At 38.2% G+C, this 21022-nt stretch overlaps 1 protein-coding gene across 1 annotated transcript; it reads right to left on the bottom strand.

The window, feature by feature from the left end:
- Positions 1-1396: 1396 nt before the first annotated feature.
- On the bottom strand, positions 1397-20804 carry LOC138335603 (serine/threonine-protein phosphatase 6 regulatory ankyrin repeat subunit B-like). Its single transcript, XM_069284774.1, has 5 exons — positions 20613-20804; positions 16848-17104; positions 11322-11436; positions 5143-5269; positions 1397-2053 (listed from the first exon to the last, which is right to left on the bottom strand). The coding sequence occupies exons 1-5, from the start codon at positions 20650-20652 to the stop codon at positions 1555-1557; spliced, it is 1038 nt and encodes a 345-aa protein (XP_069140875.1). The 5' UTR covers positions 20653-20804; the 3' UTR covers positions 1397-1554.
- Positions 20805-21022: the final 218 nt, after the last annotated feature.

Genomic DNA, 21022 nt, shown 5'->3' with positions numbered 1-21022 from the left:
ATAATGAAATCACTAGTGTCACTGTTTTACTCTGTTGATAATGAAATCACTAGTGTCACTGTTTTACTCTTGTTGATAATGAAATCACTAGTGTCACTGTTTTACTCTGTTGATAATGAAATCACTAGTGTCACTGTTTTACTCTTGTTGATAATGAAATCACTATCACTAGTGTCACTGTTTTACTCTTGTTGATAATGAAATCACTAGTGTCACTGTTTTACTCTTGTTGATAATGAAATCACTAGTGTCACTGTTTTACTCTTGTTGATAATGAAATCACTAGTGTCACTGTTTTACTCTTGTTGATAATGAAATCACTAGTGTCACTGTTTTACTCTGTTGATAATGAAATCACTAGTGTCACTGTTGAAATCACTAGTGTCACTACCTTTTACTCTTGTTGATAATGAAATCACTAGTGTCACTGTTTTACTCTTGTTGATAATGAAATCACTAGTGTCACTGTTTTACTCTTGTTGATAATGAAATCACTAGTGTCACTGTTTTACTCTTGTTGATAATGAAATCACTAGTGTCACTGTTTTACTCTGTTGATAATGAAATCACTAGTGTCACTGTTTTACTCTTGTTGATAATGAAATCACTAGTGTCACTTTTTACTCTTGTTGATAATGAAATCACTAGTGTCACGTTTTACTCTTGTTGATGAATGAAATCACAGCTAGTGTCACTAGTTTTACTCTTGTTGATAATGAAATCACTAGTGTCACTGTTTTACTCTTGTTGATAATGAAATCACTATGTGTCACTGTTTTACTCTTGTTGATAATGAAATCACGAGTGTCACTGTTTTACTCTTGTTGATAATGAAATCGCTAGTGTCACAGTTTTACTCTTGTTGATAATGAAATCACTAGTGTCACTGTTTTACTCTTGTTGATAATGAAATCACTAGTGTCACTGTTTTACTCTTGTTGATAATGAAATCACTAGTGTCACTGTTTTACTCTTGTTGATAATGAAATCACTAGTGTCACTGTTTTACTCTTGTTGATAATGAAATCACTAGTGTCACTGTTTTACTCTTGTTGATAATGAAATCACTAGTGTCACTGTTTTACTCTTGTTGATAATGAAATCACTAGTGTCACTGTTTTACTCTTGTTGATAATGAAATCACTAGTGTCACTGTTTTACTCTTGTTGATAATGAAATCACTAGTGTCACTGTTTTACTCTTGTTGATAATGAAATCACTAGTGTCACAGTTTTACTCTTGTTGATAATGAAATCACTAGTGTCACTGTTTTACTCTTGTTGATAATGAAATCACTAGTGTCACTGTTTTACTCTGTTGATAATGAAATCACTAGTGTCACTGTTTTACTCTTGTTGATAATGAAATCACTAGTGTCACTGAAATCACTAGTGTCACTGTTTTACTCTTGTTGATAATGAAATCACTAGTGTCACTGTTTTACTCTTGTTGATAATGAAATCACTAGTGTCACTGTTTTACTCTTGTTGATAATGAAATCACTAGTGTCACTGTTTTACTCTTGTTGATAATGAAATCACTAGTGTCACTGTTTTACTCCTGTTGCGCCTTGTTTGGCTGTGGTAAATGGAACATTGTACGAGACAAGTAGTTTTTAAGTGTGACTGGTACAGGCAAACGCCAGACCATCTCTAACAGATTTCCTCTCTCCTTTAGTCTCTGTTGTATCATCTTACGACACAAGTTCATAAGAGAATGGGGAGAATTCATGTTATTTTTATGCCACAAGAAAAACTGTTCGTCATCTGCAAGAAGTTCGTCTGGAATACCAGGTCCCTTCCATTTAAGCCAGTCCACTAAGTTTAGCATATCACAGTCAGCTGCAAATAGGACCTTGATGCAGGGCACCTGATACTTAAGGTCTTCTTTATACAGTCCAGTACTAAGAGAACTTACACATACATATAATGGAGTCCGGCCCATGTTATCTAACTTGTTAACATCAGCATTTTCGTTCAGAAGCATGCGACTCATGTCTTTCAATTTCCAATGAGCAGCAACATGAATTGGTGTTTTTCCTAAATTGTCAGACCTATAATAATAAATAAATAAACAATTTTACAATAATTCCTAAAAATTATCATACCTTACAAGAACATTAAAGACTTTATTTGGATGAACTTTTAAGATACCATAATTTTGAAGCTGTGGCTTAAAACTTTTCATGTAAAATGTACTTTAAATAACTTGAATATTTCAGATCTTTAAAGATGCTCCACCACTGTTGAGCATAAAGGATGCAAATTATTTGAACAATAACTGATGTTTAACATGTGTCTTATTAACACAAAGATACATATACATTAATTATTCTTAATATCTTCATCTTGAATTGAAATTAGAAGCTCAAACTTTTCATTGGTGGTAATGGTGTAAAGTAAGTAACTTTTGTAAATGAGGGAAAACAATTTGTGTGCTCCTATTTTTGATAGAGAAAAAATACCGTTTGTCAGCGGTGTAACGATTCTTTAAAAAACAAGCGATCCCAGAGGGATCTTGGCACCCACCAAAGAATGATCTATGTCTGACAATGGAAAGAGGGATCTTTTCTCTACTTTTCAAACTTTGACTACATACTATATATGAAACTTGAGACAGATCCCTTCAGTCCTTTTTGAGAAATATCGGTAACAAACTTCAAATATTACAAAAGATCCCAGAGGGATCTTGGCGCCCACCATAGAATGATCTATGTCTGACAATGGAAAGAAGGATCTTTTCCCTGCTTTTCAAACTTTTTCAAATATACAACATATGACATTTAAGACAAATCGCTTTATTGCTTTCTGAGAATCAAATCACTTTATTGCTTTCTGAGAATCAGCGGTGAAATCCAAGATGGCGACAGGTTGGCCAACTATCAAAATCTAAGATGGCTGCCTGGCGGCCATCTTGTTGACCGATCAGTCCAAAAATGCAATATGCACAACTAGGGTCATAGGGGAACATACATATGACAATTGAGAAACATCCCTTTAGTACTTTCTGAGAAATAGCGGTAACAAACTTTAACTATCAAAATCCAAGATGGACGCCAGTCGGCCATCTTATTTACTGATCGGTCCCAAAATGCAATATGCACAACTAGAGTCCTAGGGGAATCTACATATGAAATTTGAGAAAGATCCCTTCAGTACTTCAGGGCTAGCTCTGGGTCAAAAATTGGATTCGCCAATTGAAATTTGCGGGTCGCGTGTCGATCTACCTGGGTATTCTTCACGTGGACAATTTTTTATATCTTTTATATTGATTAAAAGAAGGGGAAACAATGCCAATTAAACATGTATTTAAATCCTAATACCTTTACATTTCATATATCTTTTATTGAAATATATATCTAAAAGAAATACTGGACTTAATTGAATGGAAATATTTACTTAATTTTCATTACAACAGAAGTACTAAATTAAAAAAAACTGTGTCAAACCTGTTACAGTATCAGTTGAAATAATAAAATATAGGTCTAATTTCAGGGAGAAAAAGTGAAACTTTCTTTGAAATTTAATTGCTTAAAACGTATTTATATTTACCATTAATATTTTTTCATAATGTATTTTTATTTTCAAAAATGTACACAAAAATTATGGAAAAAAATCCCTTCCTATTTTTTTTAAACATGATTTTTAATGAATTCCTGAAGTTGTACCGATCCGGGCCGACTATTACAATTATCCAAAATGGCGGCCATTACGATTGCAAACTTTGTGACTTGGGGGACAGTTAGGCCTATTAAACATTAAAAACGTGAGTAAATCATTTACAGTTGTAAGCTGTGTTTGTTTTTGATGTAATGCTCACTAGCTGTAATCACAAAATGTATTGAAAGGCCAGGTAATTGTTTTCTAATGGTGGCCAATCGGCCGATCAACTTCAGCTGTAATACACACGTGTGACACTACCAAGCCCAGGTGGAAACAGCCCCAGGCAGCTAATTAGGATCTGGGTGGTGGTCAGGGAGTGTTCACACCTCTTTTGTTTACCTAATTATCAAGCCAGTGCCCTATTGTCTGGTGTATGGCTAGAATTGGCGAATTTCACCGTATGGAAACGTCTGTAGTGGGAGGAAAACTTTGGGTTCATGAAAAATTCTTCTTTCGCCAATGCTGTTTTTAAATCGCCAAATGCATTTCAAATTCGCCATTGGCGCCTATGGCGACTGACAGCGCGAGCCCTGGTACTTTCTGAGAAATAGAGGTAACAAACATTAACTATCAAAATCCAAGATGGCCGCCGGTCGGCCATCTTGTTGAGCGATCGGTCCCAAAATGCAATATGCACAACTAGGGTCCTAGGGGAACCTACATATGAAATTTGAGAAAGATCCCTTCAGTACTTTCTGAGAAATAGCGGTAACAAACTTTAACTATCAAAATCCAAGATGGCCACCAGTCGGCCAGCTTGTTGAGCGATCGGTCCCAAAATGCAATATGCACAACTAGGGTTTTAGGGGAACCTACATGTAAAATTAGAGAAAGATCCCTTCAGTACTTTCTGAGAAATAGCGGTAACAAGAATTGTTAACGGACGGACGGACGGACGGACGAAAGGCGATTTGAATAGCCCACCATCTGATGATGGTGGGCTAAAAATCCAAGATGGCCGCTGGTCGGCCATCTTGTTCACCGATCTGTCCCAAAATGTAATGTGCAAACCTAAGTTCCTAGCTAGGGGAACCTGGTTATGAAATTTGAGACAGATTGCTTCAGTACTATCTGATATATAGTGGTAACAAACTTCATTAATCAAAATCCAAGATGGCTACCTGTCGGCCATCTTGTTCACCGATCGGTCCCAAAATGCAATATGCACAACTAGGGTCCTATCTAGGGGAACCTACAGATGAAATTTGAGAACAGTTCCTTTAGTACTTTCTGAGAAATAGCGGTAACAAACTTCAACTATCAAAATCCAAAATGGCTGCCTGGTGGCCAAATTGTTGACCGATTGGTCCCAAAATGCAATATGCATAACTAGGGCCCTAGGGGAACCTACATGTGAAATTTGAGAAAAATCCCTTCAGCCTTTTCCGTTTAATTGGTTTCAACAATTCAGATTTTAAAATCAATGCCAAGCAAAAATGAATGGTTATATAGCTAAGGTTATAAACATTTTTGTACATACAAGTGAATGGCAGCACCAGCTTTCAATAGACATCTAACTGCTGCATAACTTGAATGAACTATGGCATTCTGTACACAGATATACAGTGGTGACTGTCCCTCTTTATCTGCTTTGTTTATATCAGCTCCTGTAATAACAACAACAATAGGAAATGTAAATATATTTTCACCTGTATCTAGAGCCATGCTATGAGAACAGGCCGGCCAGGAAATGTAAATATATTATCTCCTGTATCTAGAGCCATGCTATGAAAACAGGCCAGCCATGAAATGTAAATATATTATCTCCTGTATCTAGAGCCATGCTATGAGAACAGGCCGGCCATGAAATGTAAATATATTATCTCCTGTATCTAGAGCCATGCTATGAGAACAGGCCAGCCATGAAATGTAAATATATTATCTCCTGTATCTAGAGCCATGCTATGAGAACACGCCAGCCAGGAAATGTAAATATATGATCTCCTGTATCTAGAGCCATGCTATGAGAACACGCCAGCCAGGAAATGTAAATATATTATCTCCTGTATCTAGAGCCATGCTATGAGAACAGGCCAGCCATGAAATGTAAATATATTATCTCCTGTATCTAGAGCCATGCTATGAGAACAGGCCAGCCATGAAATGTAAATATATGATCTCCTGTATCTAGAGCCATGCTATGAGAACACGCCAGCCAGGAAATGTAAATATATGATCTCCTGTATCTAGAGCCATGCTATGAGAACACGCCAGCCATGAAATGTAAATATATTATCTCCTGTATCTAGAGCCATGCTATGAGAACAGGCCAGCCATGAAATGTAAATATATGATCTCCTGTATCTAGAGCCATGCTATGAGAACAGGCCAGCCAGGAAATGTAAATATATTATCTCCTGTATCTAGAGCCATGCTATGAGAACACGCCAGCCAGGAATTGTAAATATATTATCTCCTGTATCTAGAGCCATGCTATGAGAACACGCCAGCCAGGAAATGTAAATATATTATCTCCTGTATCTAGAGCCATGCTATGAGAACACGCCAGCCATGAAATGTTAAGATATATCTATATTATCTCCTGTATCTAGAGCCATGCTATGAGAACACGCCAGCCAGGAAATGCAAATATATTCTAACCTGTATCTAGAGCCATGCTATGAGAACACGCCAGCCAGGAATTGTAAATATATTATCTCCTGTATCTAGAGCCATGCTATGAGAACAGACCAGCCATGAAATGTTAAGATATATCTATATTATCTCCTGTATCTAGAGCCGTGTCTATGAGAACAGGCCGACCATGAAATGTAAATATATTCTAACCTGTATCTAGAGCCATGCTATGAGAACAGGCCAGCCATGAAATGTAAATATATTCTAACCTGTATCTAGAGCCATGCTATGAGAACAGGCCGGCCATGAAATGTAAATATATTCTCACCTGTATCTAGAACCATGCTATGAGAACAGGCCGGCCATGAAATGTAAATATATTCTAACCTGTATCTAGAGCCATGCTATGAGAACAGGCCGGTCATGAAATGTAAATATATTTCTCCTGTATCTAGAGCCATGCTATGAGAACAGGCCAGCCATGAAATGTAAATATATTATCTCCTGTATCTAGAGCCATGCTATGAGAACAGGCCAGCCAGGAAATGTAAATATATGATCTCCTGTATCTAGAGCCATGCTATGAGAACACGCCAGCCAGGAAATGTAAATATATTAACTCCTGTATCTAGAGCCATGCTATGAGAACACGGCCAGCCAGATAAATGTAAATACATGATCTCCTGTATCTAGAGCCATGCTATGAGAACACGCCAGCCAGGAAATGTAAATATATTATCTCCTGTATCTAGAGCCATGCTATGAGAACAGGCCAGCCATGAAATGTAAATATATTCTATCTCCTGTATCTAGAGCCATGCTATGAGAACACGCCAGCCAGGAAATGTAAATATATTCTCCTGTATCTAGAGCCATGCTATGAGAACACGCCAGCCAGAAATTGTAAATATATTCTCTCCTGTATCTAGAGCCATGCTATGAGAACACGCCAGCCAGGAAATGTAAATATATTATCTCCTGTATCTAGAGCCATGCTATGAGAACAGGCCAGCCATGAAATGTTAAGATATATCTATATTATCTCCTTTATCTAGAGCCATGCTATGAGAACACGCCAGCCAGGAAATGCAAATATATTCTAACCTGTATCTAGAGCCATGCTATGAGAACACGCCAGCCAGGAATTGTAAATATATTATCTCCTGTATCTAGAGCCATGCTATGAGAACAGACCAGCCATGAAATGTTAAGATATATTTATATTATCTCCTGTATCTAGAGCCGTGCTATGAGAACAGGCCCGCCATGAAATGTAAATATATTCTAACCTGTATCTAGAGCCATGCTATGAGAACAGGCCAGCCATGAAATGTAAATATATTCTAACCTGTATCTAGAGCCATGCTATGAGAACAGGCCAGCCATGAAATGTAAATATATTCTAACCTGTATCTAGAGCCATGCTATGAGAACAGGCCGGCCATGAAATGTAAATATATTCTAACCTGTATCTAGAGCCATGCTATGAGAACAGGCCGGCCATGAAATGTAAATATATTCTAACCTGTATCTAGAGCCATGCTATGAGAACAGGCCAGCCATGAAATGTAAATATATTCTAACCTGTATCTAGAGCCATGCTATGAGAACAGGCCAGCCATGAAATGTAAATATATTTTTCTAACCTGTATCTAGAGCCATGCTATGAGAACAGGCCAGCCATGAAATGTAAATATATTCTAACCTGTATCTAGAGCCATGCTATGAGAACAGGCCGGCCATGAAATGTAAATATATTCTAACCTGTATCTAGAGCCATGCTATGAGAACAGGCCGGTCATGAAATGTAAATATATTCTAACCTGTATCTAGAGCCATGCTATGAGAACAGGCCAGCCATGAAATGTAAATATATTCTAACCTGTATCTAGAGCCATGCTATGAGAACAGGCCAGCCATGAAATGTAAATATATTATCTCCTGTATCTAGAGCCATGCTATGAGAACAGGCCAGCCATGAAATGTAAATATATTATCTCCTGTATCTAGAGCCATGCTATGAGAACAGGCCAGCCATGAAATGTAAATATATTATCTCCTGTATCTAGAGCCATGCTATGAGAACACGCCAGCCAGGAAATGTAAATATATTATCTCCTGTATCTAGAGCCATGCTATGAGAACAGGCCAGCCATGAAATGTAAATATATTATCTCCTGTATCTAGAGCCATGCTATGAGAACAGGCCAGCCATGAAATGTAAATATATTATCTCCTGTATCTAGAGCCATGCTATGAGAACAGGCCAGCCATGAAATGTAAATATATGATCTCCTGTATCTAGAGCCATGCTATGAGAACACGGCCAGCCAGGAAATGTAAATATATGATCTCCTGTATCTAGAGCCATGCTATGAGAACAGGCCAGCCATGAAATGTAAATATATGATCTCCTGTATCTAGAGCCATGCTATGAGAACACGCCAGCCAGGAAATGTAAATATATTTATCTCCTGTATCTAGAGCCATGCTATGAGAACACGCCAGCCAGGAAATGTAAATATATTATCTCCTGTATCTAGAGCCATGCTATGAGAACACGCCAGCCAGGAAATGTAAATATATTTATCTCCTGTATCTAGAGCCATGCTATGAGAACACGCCAGCCATGAAATGTTAAATATATTATATTATCTCCTGTATCTAGAGCCATGCTATGAGAACACGCCAGCCAGGAAATGCAAATATATTCTAACCTGTATCTAGAGCCATGCTATGAGAACACGCCAGCCAGGAAATTGTAAATATATTATCTCCTGTATCTAGAGCCATGCTATGAGAACAGACCAGCCATGAAATGTAAGATATCTATATTATCTCCTGTATCTAGAGCCATGCTATGAGAACAGGCCAGCCATGAAATGTAAATATATTCTAACCTGTATCTAGAGCCATGCTATGAGAACAGGCCGCCATGAAATGTAAATATATTCTAACCTGTATCTAGAGCCATGCTATGAGAACAGGCCAGCCATGAAATGTAAATATATTCTAACCTGTATCTAGAGCCATGCTATGAGAACAGGCCGGCCATGAAATGTAAATATATTCTAACCTGTATCTAGAGCCATGCTATGAGAACAGGCCAGCCATGAAATGTAAATATATTCTAACCTGTATCTAGAGCCATGCTATGAGAACAGGCCGGCCATGAAATGTAAATATATTCTAACCTGTATCTAGAGCCATGCTATGAGAACAGGCCGGCCATGAAATGTAAATATATTCTAACCTGTATCTAGAACCATGCTATGAGAACAGGCCGGCCATGAAATGTAAATATATTCTAACCTGTATCTAGAGCCATGCTATGAGAACAGGCCGGTCATGAAATGTAAATATATTCTAACCTGTATCTAGAGCCATGCTATGAGAACAGGCCAGCCATGAAATGTAAATATATTCTAACCTGTATCTAGAGCCATGCTATGAGAACAGGCCAGCCATGAAATGTAAATATATTCTAACCTGTATCTAGAGCCATGCTATGAGAACAGGCCAGCCATGAAATGTAAATATATTCTAACCTGTATCTAGAGCCATGCTATGAGAACAGGCCAGCCATGAAATGTAAATATATTCTAACCTGTATCTAGAGCTATGCTATGAGAACAGGCCAGCCATGAAATGTAAATATATTCTAACCTGTATCTAGAGCCATGCTATGAGAACTAAATTCGTATTTTCTTTCATCCACCAAATAACACTGCCATGAATATAATCCAAATGTTTTTCTTTCTTTTCTGGTAAGGGCAGATACAGCAAGGTGAATAGTTTTATGAATGTGAAGCATATAGGTGAAAAACTATTAACCTGTTTATAACTAGTACAATGACAGTGTCATAAAGGGCCTAAAAAGAATGTGTCTATGAAGTTTCGTGGAAATATCTCTGCTGGTTTTAGAGTTATGCTCCGGAAATGAACCTGCTACAAAAATATGATATTTTCAGCAATGTTTCTATGGTTACAGAAAAAAGCACAGCAATGTTTCCATGGTTACAGAAAAAAGTACAAAAAGTGAAAACCTTAAAATAGCAAAAGGCACTACTAGACCATAAGACCAATGTGTCTATGAAGTTTCGTGGAAATATCTCTTCTGGTTTTAGAGTTATACTCCGGAAACGAACCTGGTACAAAAATATGATATTTTCAGCAATGTTTCCATGGTTACGGAAAAATGCAAAAAATGAAAACCTAAAAATAGCAAAAGGCACTACTAGACCATAAGACCAATGTGTGTATAAAGTTTCTTGGAAATATCGCTACTGGTTTTAGAGTTATGCTCCGGAAACCATTCGTACAGACGGACAGACGGACGGACGGACGGACGGATGGACGGAACCCATTTGTATATCCCCCGCCAACTTTGTTGGGCAGGGAATAAATATATTATCTCCTGTATCTAGAGCCATGTCTATGAGAACAGGCCGGCCATTAAATGTAAATATATTCTACTAACCTGTATCTAGAGCTATATCTATGAGAACAGGCCGGCCAGGAAATGTAAATATATTATCACCTGTATCTAGAGCCATGTTTATGAGAACAGGCCAGCCAGGAAATGCAAATATATTCTCACCTGTATCTAGAACCATGCTATGAGAACAGGCCAGCCATGAAATGTAAATATATTCTAACCTGTATCTAGAGCCATGCTATGAGAACAGGCCAGCCATGAAATGTAAATATATTCTAACCTGTATCTAGAGCCATGTTTATGAGAACAGGCCAGCCAGGAAATGCAAATATATTCTCACCTGTATCTAGAACCATGCTATGAGAACAGGCCAGCCATGAAATGTAAATATATTCTAACCTGTATCTAGAGCCATGCTATGAGAACAGGCCAGCCATGAAATGTAAATATATTATCTCCTGTATCTAGAGCCATGCTATGAGAACAGGCCAGCCAGGAAATGTAAATATATTATCTCCTGTATCTAGAGCTATGCTATGAGAACAGGCCAGCCAGGAAATGCAAATATATGCTCCCTTGCTCCTAGAAGAAAGACTATGAGAACAGGCCTATAGGCCAGCCATGAGATAAAAACATGTGCTCACCTGCTTCTAGAAGCATGTCTATGAGAACAGGCCGGCCATGAAATGCCGCCTTGTAAAGGGGAGAACAACCATTCCTATCTGTTAGGTTGATATCAGCACCAGCTTTTAGTAAAATCTGTGGAAAGTAATACATATGTAAATAAGTTCAGTAAAAATGTAAATCTGCAACTGATTTTTTTTATGACGGAATTTTGGTTTTTCATGCATTACAGCAATTTAATTTCATGATTAAGATTCATAATTATAAATATACGGTATCTACGTACACTGTGACACATCTTCACAGTGTTTGCTATACCGTATCTACGTACACTGTACACTGTGACACATCTTCACAGTGTTTGCTATACCAGTATCTACGTACACTGTGACACATCTTCACAGTGTTTGCTATACCGTATCTACGTACACTGTGACACATCTTCACAGTGTTTGCTATACCATATCTACGTACACTGTGACACATCTTCACAGTGTTTGCTATACTGTATCTACGTACACTGTGACACATCTTCACAGTGTTGGCTATACCGTATCTACGTACACTGTGACACATCTTCACAGTGTTGGCTATACTGTATCTACGTACACTGTGACACATCTTCACAGTGTTGGCTATACTGTATCTACGTACACTGTGACACATCTTCACAGTGTTGGCTATACTGTATCTACGTATGTGACACATACTGTATCTACGTACACTGTGACACATCTTCACAGTGTTGGCTATACTGTATCTACGTACACTGTGACACATCTTCACAGTGTTGGCTATACTGTATCTACGTACACTGTGACACATCTTCACAGTGTTGCTATACGTATCTACGTACACTGTGACACATCTTCACAGTGTTGGCTATAACCGTATCTACGTACACTGTGACACATCTTCACAGTGTTGGCTATACCGTATCTACGTACACTGTGACACATCTTCACAGTGTTGGCTATACCATATCTACGTACACTGTGACACATCTTCACAGTGTTGGCTATACCATATCTACGTACACTGTGACACATCTTCACCAGTTGGCTATACTTTATCACGTACATGTGACACATTTCACAGCTATACCGTATCTACGTACACTGTGACACATCTTCACAGTGTTGGCTATACTGTATCTACGTACACTGTGACACATCTTCACAGTGTTGGCTATACCGTATCTACGTACACTGTGACACATCTTCACAGTGTTGGCTATACGGTATATCTACGTACACTGTGACACATCTTCACAGTGTTGGCTATACCGTATCTACGTACACTGTGACACATCTTCACAGTGTTGGCTATACCGTATCTACGTACACTGTGACACATCTTCACAGTGTTGGCTATACCATATCTACGTACACTGTGACACATCTTCACAGTGTTGGCTATACCGTATCTACGTACACTGTGACACATCTTCACAGTGTTGGCTATACCGTATCTACGTACACTGTGACACATCTTCACAGTGTTGGCTATACCTATCTACGTACACTGTGACACATCTTCACAGTGTTGGCTATACCGTATCTACGTACACTGTGACACATCTTCACAGTGTTGGCTATACCGTATCTACGTACACTGTGACACATCTTCACAGTGTTGGCTATACCGTATCTACGTACACTGTGACACATCTTCACAGTGTTGGCTATACCGTATCTACGTACACTGTGACACATCTTCACAGTGTTGGCTATACCCTGTGACACATCTTCACAGTGTTGGCTATACCATATCTACGTACACTGTGACACATCTTCACAGTGTTTGGCTATACCATATCTACGTACACTGTGACACATCTTCACAGTGTTGGCTATACCGTATCTACGTACACTGTGACACATCTTCACAGTGTTGGCTATACCGTATCTACGTACACTGTGACACATCTTCACAGTGTTGGCTATACCATATCTACGTACACTGTGACACATCTTCACAGTGTTGGCTATACCGTATCTACGTACACTGTGACACATCTTCACAGTGTTGGCTATACCGGTATCTACGTACACTGTGACACATCTTCACAGTGTTTGGCTATACGGTATCTACGTACACTGTGACACATCTTCACAGTGATGGCTATACACTACGTACACTGTGACACATCTTCACAGTGTGGCTATACCGTATCTACGTACACTGTGACACATCTTCACAGTGATGGCTATACTGTATCTACGTACACTGTGACACATCTTCACAGTGTTGGCTATACTGTATCTACGTACACTGTGACACATCTTCACAGTGTTGGCTATACCATATCTACGTACACTGTGACACATCTTCACAGTGTTGGCTATACCATATCTACGTACACTGTGACACATCTTCACAGTGTTGGCTATACCGTATCTACGTACACTGTGACACATCTTCACAGTGTTGGCTATACCGTATCTACATACACTGTGACACATCTTCACAGTGTTGGCTATACCGTATCTACGTACACTGTGACACATCTTCACAGTGTTGGCTATACCGTATCTACGTACACTGTGACACATCTTCACAGTGTTGGCTATACCGTATCTACGTACACTGTGACACATCTTCACAGTGTTTGCTATACCGTATCTACGTACACTGTGACACATCTTCACAGTGTTGGCTATACCGTATCTACGTACACTGTGACACATCTTCACAGTGTTGGCTATACCGTATCTACGTACACTGTGACACATCTTCACAGTGTTGGCTATACGGTATCTACGTACACTGTGACACATCTTCACAGTGTTTGCTATACGGTATCTACGTACACTGTGACACATCTTCACAGTGATGGCTATACTGTATTCTACGTACACTGTGACACATCTTCACAGTGTTGGCTATACGGTATCTACGTACACTGTGACACATCTTCACAGACTGTTTGCTATACCATATCTATGTACACTGTGACACATCTTCACAGTGTTGGCTATACTGTATCTACGTACACTGTGACACATCTTCACAGTGTTGGCTATACTGTATCTACGTACACTGTGACACATCTTCACAGTGTTGGCTATACCGTATCTACGTACACTGTGACACATCTTCACAGTGTTGGCTATACTGTATCTACGTACACTGTGACACATCTTCACAGTGTTGGCTATACTGTATCTACGTACACTGTGACACATCTTCACAGTGTTTGCTATACTGTATCTACGTACACTGTGACACATCTTCACAGTGTTTGGCTATACTGTATCTACGTACACTGTGACACATCTTCACAGTGTTGGCTATACTGTATCTACGTACACTGTGACACATCTTCACAGTGTTGGCTATACTGTATCTACGTACACTGTGACACATCTTCACAGTGTTGGCTATACCGTATCTACGTACACTGTGACACATCTTCACAGTGTTGGCTATACTGTATCTACGTACACTGTGACACATCTTCACAGTGTTTGCTATACTGTATCTACGTACACTGTGACACATCTTCACAGTGTTGGCTATACTGTATCTACGTACACTGTGACACATCTTCACAGTGTTGGCTATACTGTATCTACGTACACTGTGACACATCTTCACAGTGTTGGCTATACTGTATCTACGTACACTGTGACACATCTTCACAGTGTTGGCTATACCGTATCTACGTACACTGTGACACATCTTCACAGTGTTGGCTATACTGTATCTACGTACACTGTGACACATCTTCACAGTGTTGGCTATACTGTATCTACGTACACTGTGACACATCTTCACAGTGTTGGCTATACTGTATCTACGTACACTGTGACACATCTTCACAGTGTTGGCTATACTGTATCTACGTACACTGTAACACATCTTCACAGTGTTGGCTATACCATATCTATGTACACTGTGACACATCTTCACAGTGTGTGGCTATACGGTATCTACGTAACTGTGACAAACATCTTCACAGTGTTTGGCTATAACGGATATCTACGTACACTGTGTACACATCTTCACACATTGAGGCTATACTGTATCTACGTACACTGTGACACATCTTCACAGTGTTGGCTATACTCGTATCTATGTACACTGTGACACATCTTCACAGTGTTGGCTATACTGTATCTACGTACACTGTGACACATCTTCACAGTGTTGGCTATACTGTATCTACGTACACTGTGACACATCTTCACAGTGTTGGCTATACTGTATCTACGTACACTGTGACACATCTTCACAGTGTTGGCTATACCGTATCTATGTACACTGTGACACATCTTCACAGTGTTGGCTATACCGTATCTATGTACACTGTGTCACATCTTCACAGTGTTGGCTATACCGTATCTACGTACACTGTGACACATCTTCACAGTGTTGGCTATACCGTATCTACGTACACTGTGACACATCTTCACAGTGTTGGCTATACCGTATCTACGTACACTGTGTCACATCTTCACAGTGTTGGCTATACCGTATCTACGTACACTGTACACATCTTCACAGTGTTGGCTATACTGTATCTACATACACTGTGACACATCTTCACAGTGTTGGCTATACTGTATCTACGTACACTGTGACACATCTTCACAGTGTTGGCTATACCATATCTACGTACACTGTGACACATCTTCACAGTGTTTGGCTATACCGTATCTACGTACACTGTGTCACATCTTCACAGTGTTGGCTATACTGTATCTACGTACACTGTGTGACACATCTTCACAGTGTTGGCTATACCACATCTACGTTATACATACTACGTACACTGTGACACATCTTCACAGTGTTTTGCTATACCATATCTACGTACACTGTGAACACATCTTCACAGTGTTTTGCTATACACGCGTATCTACGTACACTGTGATACATCTTCACAGTGTTTGCTATACCGTATCTATTACGTACACTGTGTCACATCTTCACAGTGTTGGCTATACCGGTATCTACGTACACTGTGTCACATCTTCCACAGTGTTGGCTATACCATATCTACGTTATACTGTGACACATCTTCACAGTGTTTGCTATACCGTATCTACGTACACTGTGTCACACATCTTCACAGTGTTTGCTATACTGTATCTACGTACACTGTGACACATCTTCACAGTGTTTGCTATACTGTATCTACGTACACTGTGACACATCTTCACAGTGTTGGCTATACTGTATCTACGTACACTGTGACACATCTTCACAGTGTTTGCTATACCGTATCTACGTACACTGTGACACATCTTCACAGTGTTGGCTATACCATATCTATGTACACTGTGACACATCTTCACAGTGTTGGCTATACGGTATCTATACGGTATCTACGTACACTGTGACACATCTTCACAGTGTTGGCTATACTGTATCTACGTACACTGTGACACATCTTCACAGTGTTTGCTATATCTTTATTAGTATTACTCCAAATCTAGTTGCATGTGAATATCAGTTTACATCTAAAATACAGAAGATGGCAGCTGTAAACTGTAACATACAGATTTATAACATCAATTGTTTAACTTTTCAAAGCTAACCTGAGTGACCTCGACATGGTTTAGGGAGACAGCAGCCAAAAGAGGGGTGGTGCTGTCTTTAACACTGGGAACAGTCGGGTTGCTCCATGGGTAGTTAATGTCTGCTCCTTGTGATATCAGCTGTTTCACACCCTCACGATCATTGGCCATCACCGCCAGGTGGAGCTCTCGCTCCCGTTGTGGCATTCCAAGTGACACAGTATCGCATTTTGTTGACTTGGAGTTACCCATATTCAGACAAAACAGGTACATGAGGGCTACAACAGAGAAAACAAAATTGTGTTTTACCCATCAAAACCAGAACAAAAGGTGTTTTACTCATCAAAACCAGAACAAAAGGTGTTTTACCCATCAAAACCAGAACAAAAGGTGTTTTACTCATCAAAACCAGAACAAAAGGTGTTTTACTCATCAAAACCAGAACAAAAGGTGTTTTACCATCAGAACAAAGGTGTATTATCAAAAACCAGATGTGTTTTACTGATCAAAAACCAGAACAAAAGGTGTTTTACCCATCAAAACCAGAACAAAAGGTGTTTTACTCATCAAAACCAGAACAAAAGGTGTTTTACTGATCATCAAAACCAGAACAAAGGTGTTTTACCCATCAAAACCAGAACAAAAGGTGTTTTACTCATCAAAACCAGAACAAAAGGTGTTTTACCTATCAAAACCAGAACAAAAGGTGTTTTACCCATCAAAACCAGAACAAAAGGTGTTTTACCCATCAAAACCAGAACAAAAGGTGTTTTACTCATCAAAACCAGAACAAAAGGTGTTTTACCTATCAAAACCAGAACAAAAGATGTTTTACTCATCAAAACCAAATCAAAGGGTGTTTTACTCATCAAAACCAGAACAAAGGTGTTTTAGTTTTACTCATCAAAACCAGAACAAAAGGTGTTTTACTGATCATCAAAACCAGAACAAAGATGTTTTACTCATCAAAACCAAATCAAAAGGTGTTTTACTCATCAAAACCAGAACAAAGGTGTTTTAGTTTTACTCATCAAAACCAGAACAAAAGGTGTTTTACTCATCAAAACCAAAAGAAATTGTGTTTTACTGATCATCAAAACCAGAACAAAAAGTGTTTTACTGATCATCAAAACCACAACAAAAATCTTACTGATTAATTTACCAATAGAGGGACTGATTAATTTACCAATAGAGGGAAGTCTTACTGATTAATTTACCAATAGAAGGAAGTCTTACTGATTAATTTACCATATAGAGGGAAGTCTTACTGATTAATTTACCAATAGAGGGAAGTCTTACTGATTAATTTACCAATAGAGGGAAGTCTTACTGATTAATTTACCAATAGACAGAAGTCTTACTGATTAATTTACCAACAGACAGAAGTCTTACTGATTAATTTACCAATAGAGGGAAGTCTTACTGATTAATTTACTAATAGACAGAAGTCTTACTGATTAATTTACCAACAGACAGAAGTCTTACTGATTAATTTACCAATAGACAGAAGTCTTACTGATTAATTTACCAATAGAGGGAAGTCTTACTGATTAATTTACCAATAGAGGGAAGTCTTACTGATTAATTTACCAATAGACAGAAGTCTTACTGATTAATTTACCAATAGAGGGAAGTCTTACTGATTAATTTAACCAATAGAGGGAAGTCTTACTGATTAATTTACCAATAGACAGAAGTCTTACTGATTAATTTACCAATAGAGGGAAGTCTTACTGATTAATTTACTAATAGACAGAAGTCTTACTGATTAATTTACCAACAGGCAGAAGTCTTACTGATTAATTTACCAATAGACAGAAGTCTTACTGATTAATTTACCAATAGAGGGAAGTCTTACTGATTAATTTACCAATAGAGGGAAGTCTTACTGATTAATTTACCAATAGAGGGAAGTCTTACTGATTAATTTACCAATAGAGGGAAGTCTTACTGATTAATTTACCAATAGAGGGAAGTCTTACTGATTAATTTACCAATAGAGGGAAGTCTTACTGATTAATTTACCAATAGACAGAAGTCTTACTGATTAATTTACCAATAGACAGAAGTCTTACTGATTAATTTACCAATAGAGGGAAGTCTTACTGATTAATTTACCAATAGACAGAAGTCTTACTGATTAATTTACCAATAGAGGGAAGTCTTACTGATTAATTTACCAATAGAGGGAAGTCTTACTGATTAATTTACCAATAGACAGAAGTCTTACTGATTAATTTACCAATAGAGGGAAGTCTTACTGATTAATTTACCAATAGAGGGAAGTCTTACTGATTAATTTACCAATAGAGGGAAGTCTTACTGATTAATTTACCAATAGAGGAAGTCTTACTGATTAATTTACCAATATAGAGGGAAGTCTTACTGATTAATTTACCAATAGAGAAGTCTTACTGATTAATTTACCAATAGAGGGAAGTCTTACTGATTAATTTACCAATAGAGGGAAGTCTTACTGATTTAATTTACCAATAGAGGGAAGTCTTACTGATCATTACCAAAGAGGGAAGTCTTACTGATTAATTTACCAATAGAGGAAGTCTTACTGATTAATTTACCAATAGAGGGAAGTCTTACTGATTAATTTACCAAAGAGGGAAGTCTTACTGATTAATTTACCAATAGATCTTACTGATTAATTTACCAATAGACAGAAGTCTTACTGATTAATTTACCAATAGGGAGAAGTCTTACTGATTAATTTACCAATAGAGAAGTCTTACTGATTAATTTACCAATAGAGGGAAGTCTTACTGATTAATTTACCAATAGACAGAAGTCTTACTGATTATTTTACCAATAGAGGGAAGTCTTACTGATTAATTTACCAATAGAGGGAAGTCTTACTGATTAATTTACCAATAAGGAAAGTCTTACTGATTTAATTTCTTACTGATTATACAATAGACGAAGTCCTGTATCACCAAAGAGAGTCTTACTGATAATTACCAATAGAGGGAAGTCTTACTGATTAATTTACCAATAGAGGAAGTCTTACTGATTAATTTACCAATAGAGGGAAGTCTTACTGATTAATTTACCAATAGAGGGAAGTCTTACTGATTAATTTACCAATAGAGGGAAGTCTTACTGATTAATTTACCATATAGAGGGAAGTCTTACTGATTAATTTACCATATAGAGGGAAGTCTTACTGATTAATTTACCAATAGAGGGAAGTCTTACTGATTAATTTACCAACAGAGGGAAGTCTTACTGATTAATTTACCAATAGAGGGAAGTCTTACTGATTGATTTACCAATAGACAGAAGTCTTACTGATTAATTTACCAACAGACAGAAGTCTTACATGGATGATCTTGCTGAGAGTCTAATTTCAAACCTCAGGAATTCTTCATGCCTCAAGAATTTTTGTTTAAAGCCATCCACTAATTATCTCCACTGAGCCTTTTGGAGGGGTATCATGCATCTAGACCCTCATCTCCAGCTGAACCTTTTGGAGAGGGTATCATCTAGACCCTCATCTCCAGCTGAATCTTTAGGAGAGGGTATCCTGCATCTAGACCCTCATCTCCAGCTGAACCTTTTGGAGAGGGTATCATCTAGACCCTCATCTCCAGCTGAATCTTTAGGAGAGGGTATCATGCATCTAGACCCTCATCTCCAGCTGAACCTTTTGGAGGGGGTATCATCTCTATGACCCTCATCTCCAGCTGAACCTTCGGACTAAAAATTTACCGTATCAATACATTTACCCTGCCAACGTCGCATTTTCATGATCAACCCGGAATGGACAGACTTTACCTTTCAGTGAGCGACAGCTACGTCCCTTGTTCTGACTCATCCATCGATCTAGAACTTCTTCTCCCTCCAATAATGAAAATCACAAGTAATTATTTCCTAAAAACACTTTTCTCTTGATGGTAATAATTTCATCTGTCAAACGTTAAAGTCACCATCTACAATCGGAGGGAGCCCGGATGCAGGGAGAATTCATTGTACACACTTGTGTTATTTAAAGCTAAATTTTCGTTCGACAATATTTAAAATTTTAAAGACATGAAATGGTGTTTTATATGGTATTCGTAAATAGTGACAAGAGAAAATATCAGAGTTGAAATAAGGACAGATTACTGTAATTAAATTAAAATCGAAATGAAAGTGGTCGATGACGACTTAGGCCGTTTTCGATTATACGGTTTGACTGGTTGGAC

The sequence above is a fragment of the Argopecten irradians genome, chromosome 11 (assembly GCF_041381155.1).
Source record: "Argopecten irradians isolate NY chromosome 11, Ai_NY, whole genome shotgun sequence".
Taxonomy (NCBI): domain Eukaryota; kingdom Metazoa; phylum Mollusca; class Bivalvia; order Pectinida; family Pectinidae; genus Argopecten; species Argopecten irradians.
Note: the sequence above shows the minus strand (reverse complement) of the source record. Positions and strands in the feature narration are given on the sequence as shown.

Bases quoted from the DNA above. Each gene is read 5' to 3' on its own strand.
- LOC138335603 (XM_069284774.1), bottom strand. From the start codon at position 20,652: ATGAGTCAGAACAAGGGACGTAGCTGTCGCTCACTGAAAG. The intron at 11,437-16,847 runs GTTAGCTTTGAA...TACTTTCCACAG, and splicing joins ACCATGTCGAGGTCACTCAG to ATTTTACTAAAAGCTGGTGC. The intron at 2,054-5,142 runs GTATGTACAAAA...TTATTATTATAG, and splicing joins GCTGGTGCTGCCATTCACTT to GTCTGACAATTTAGGAAAAA.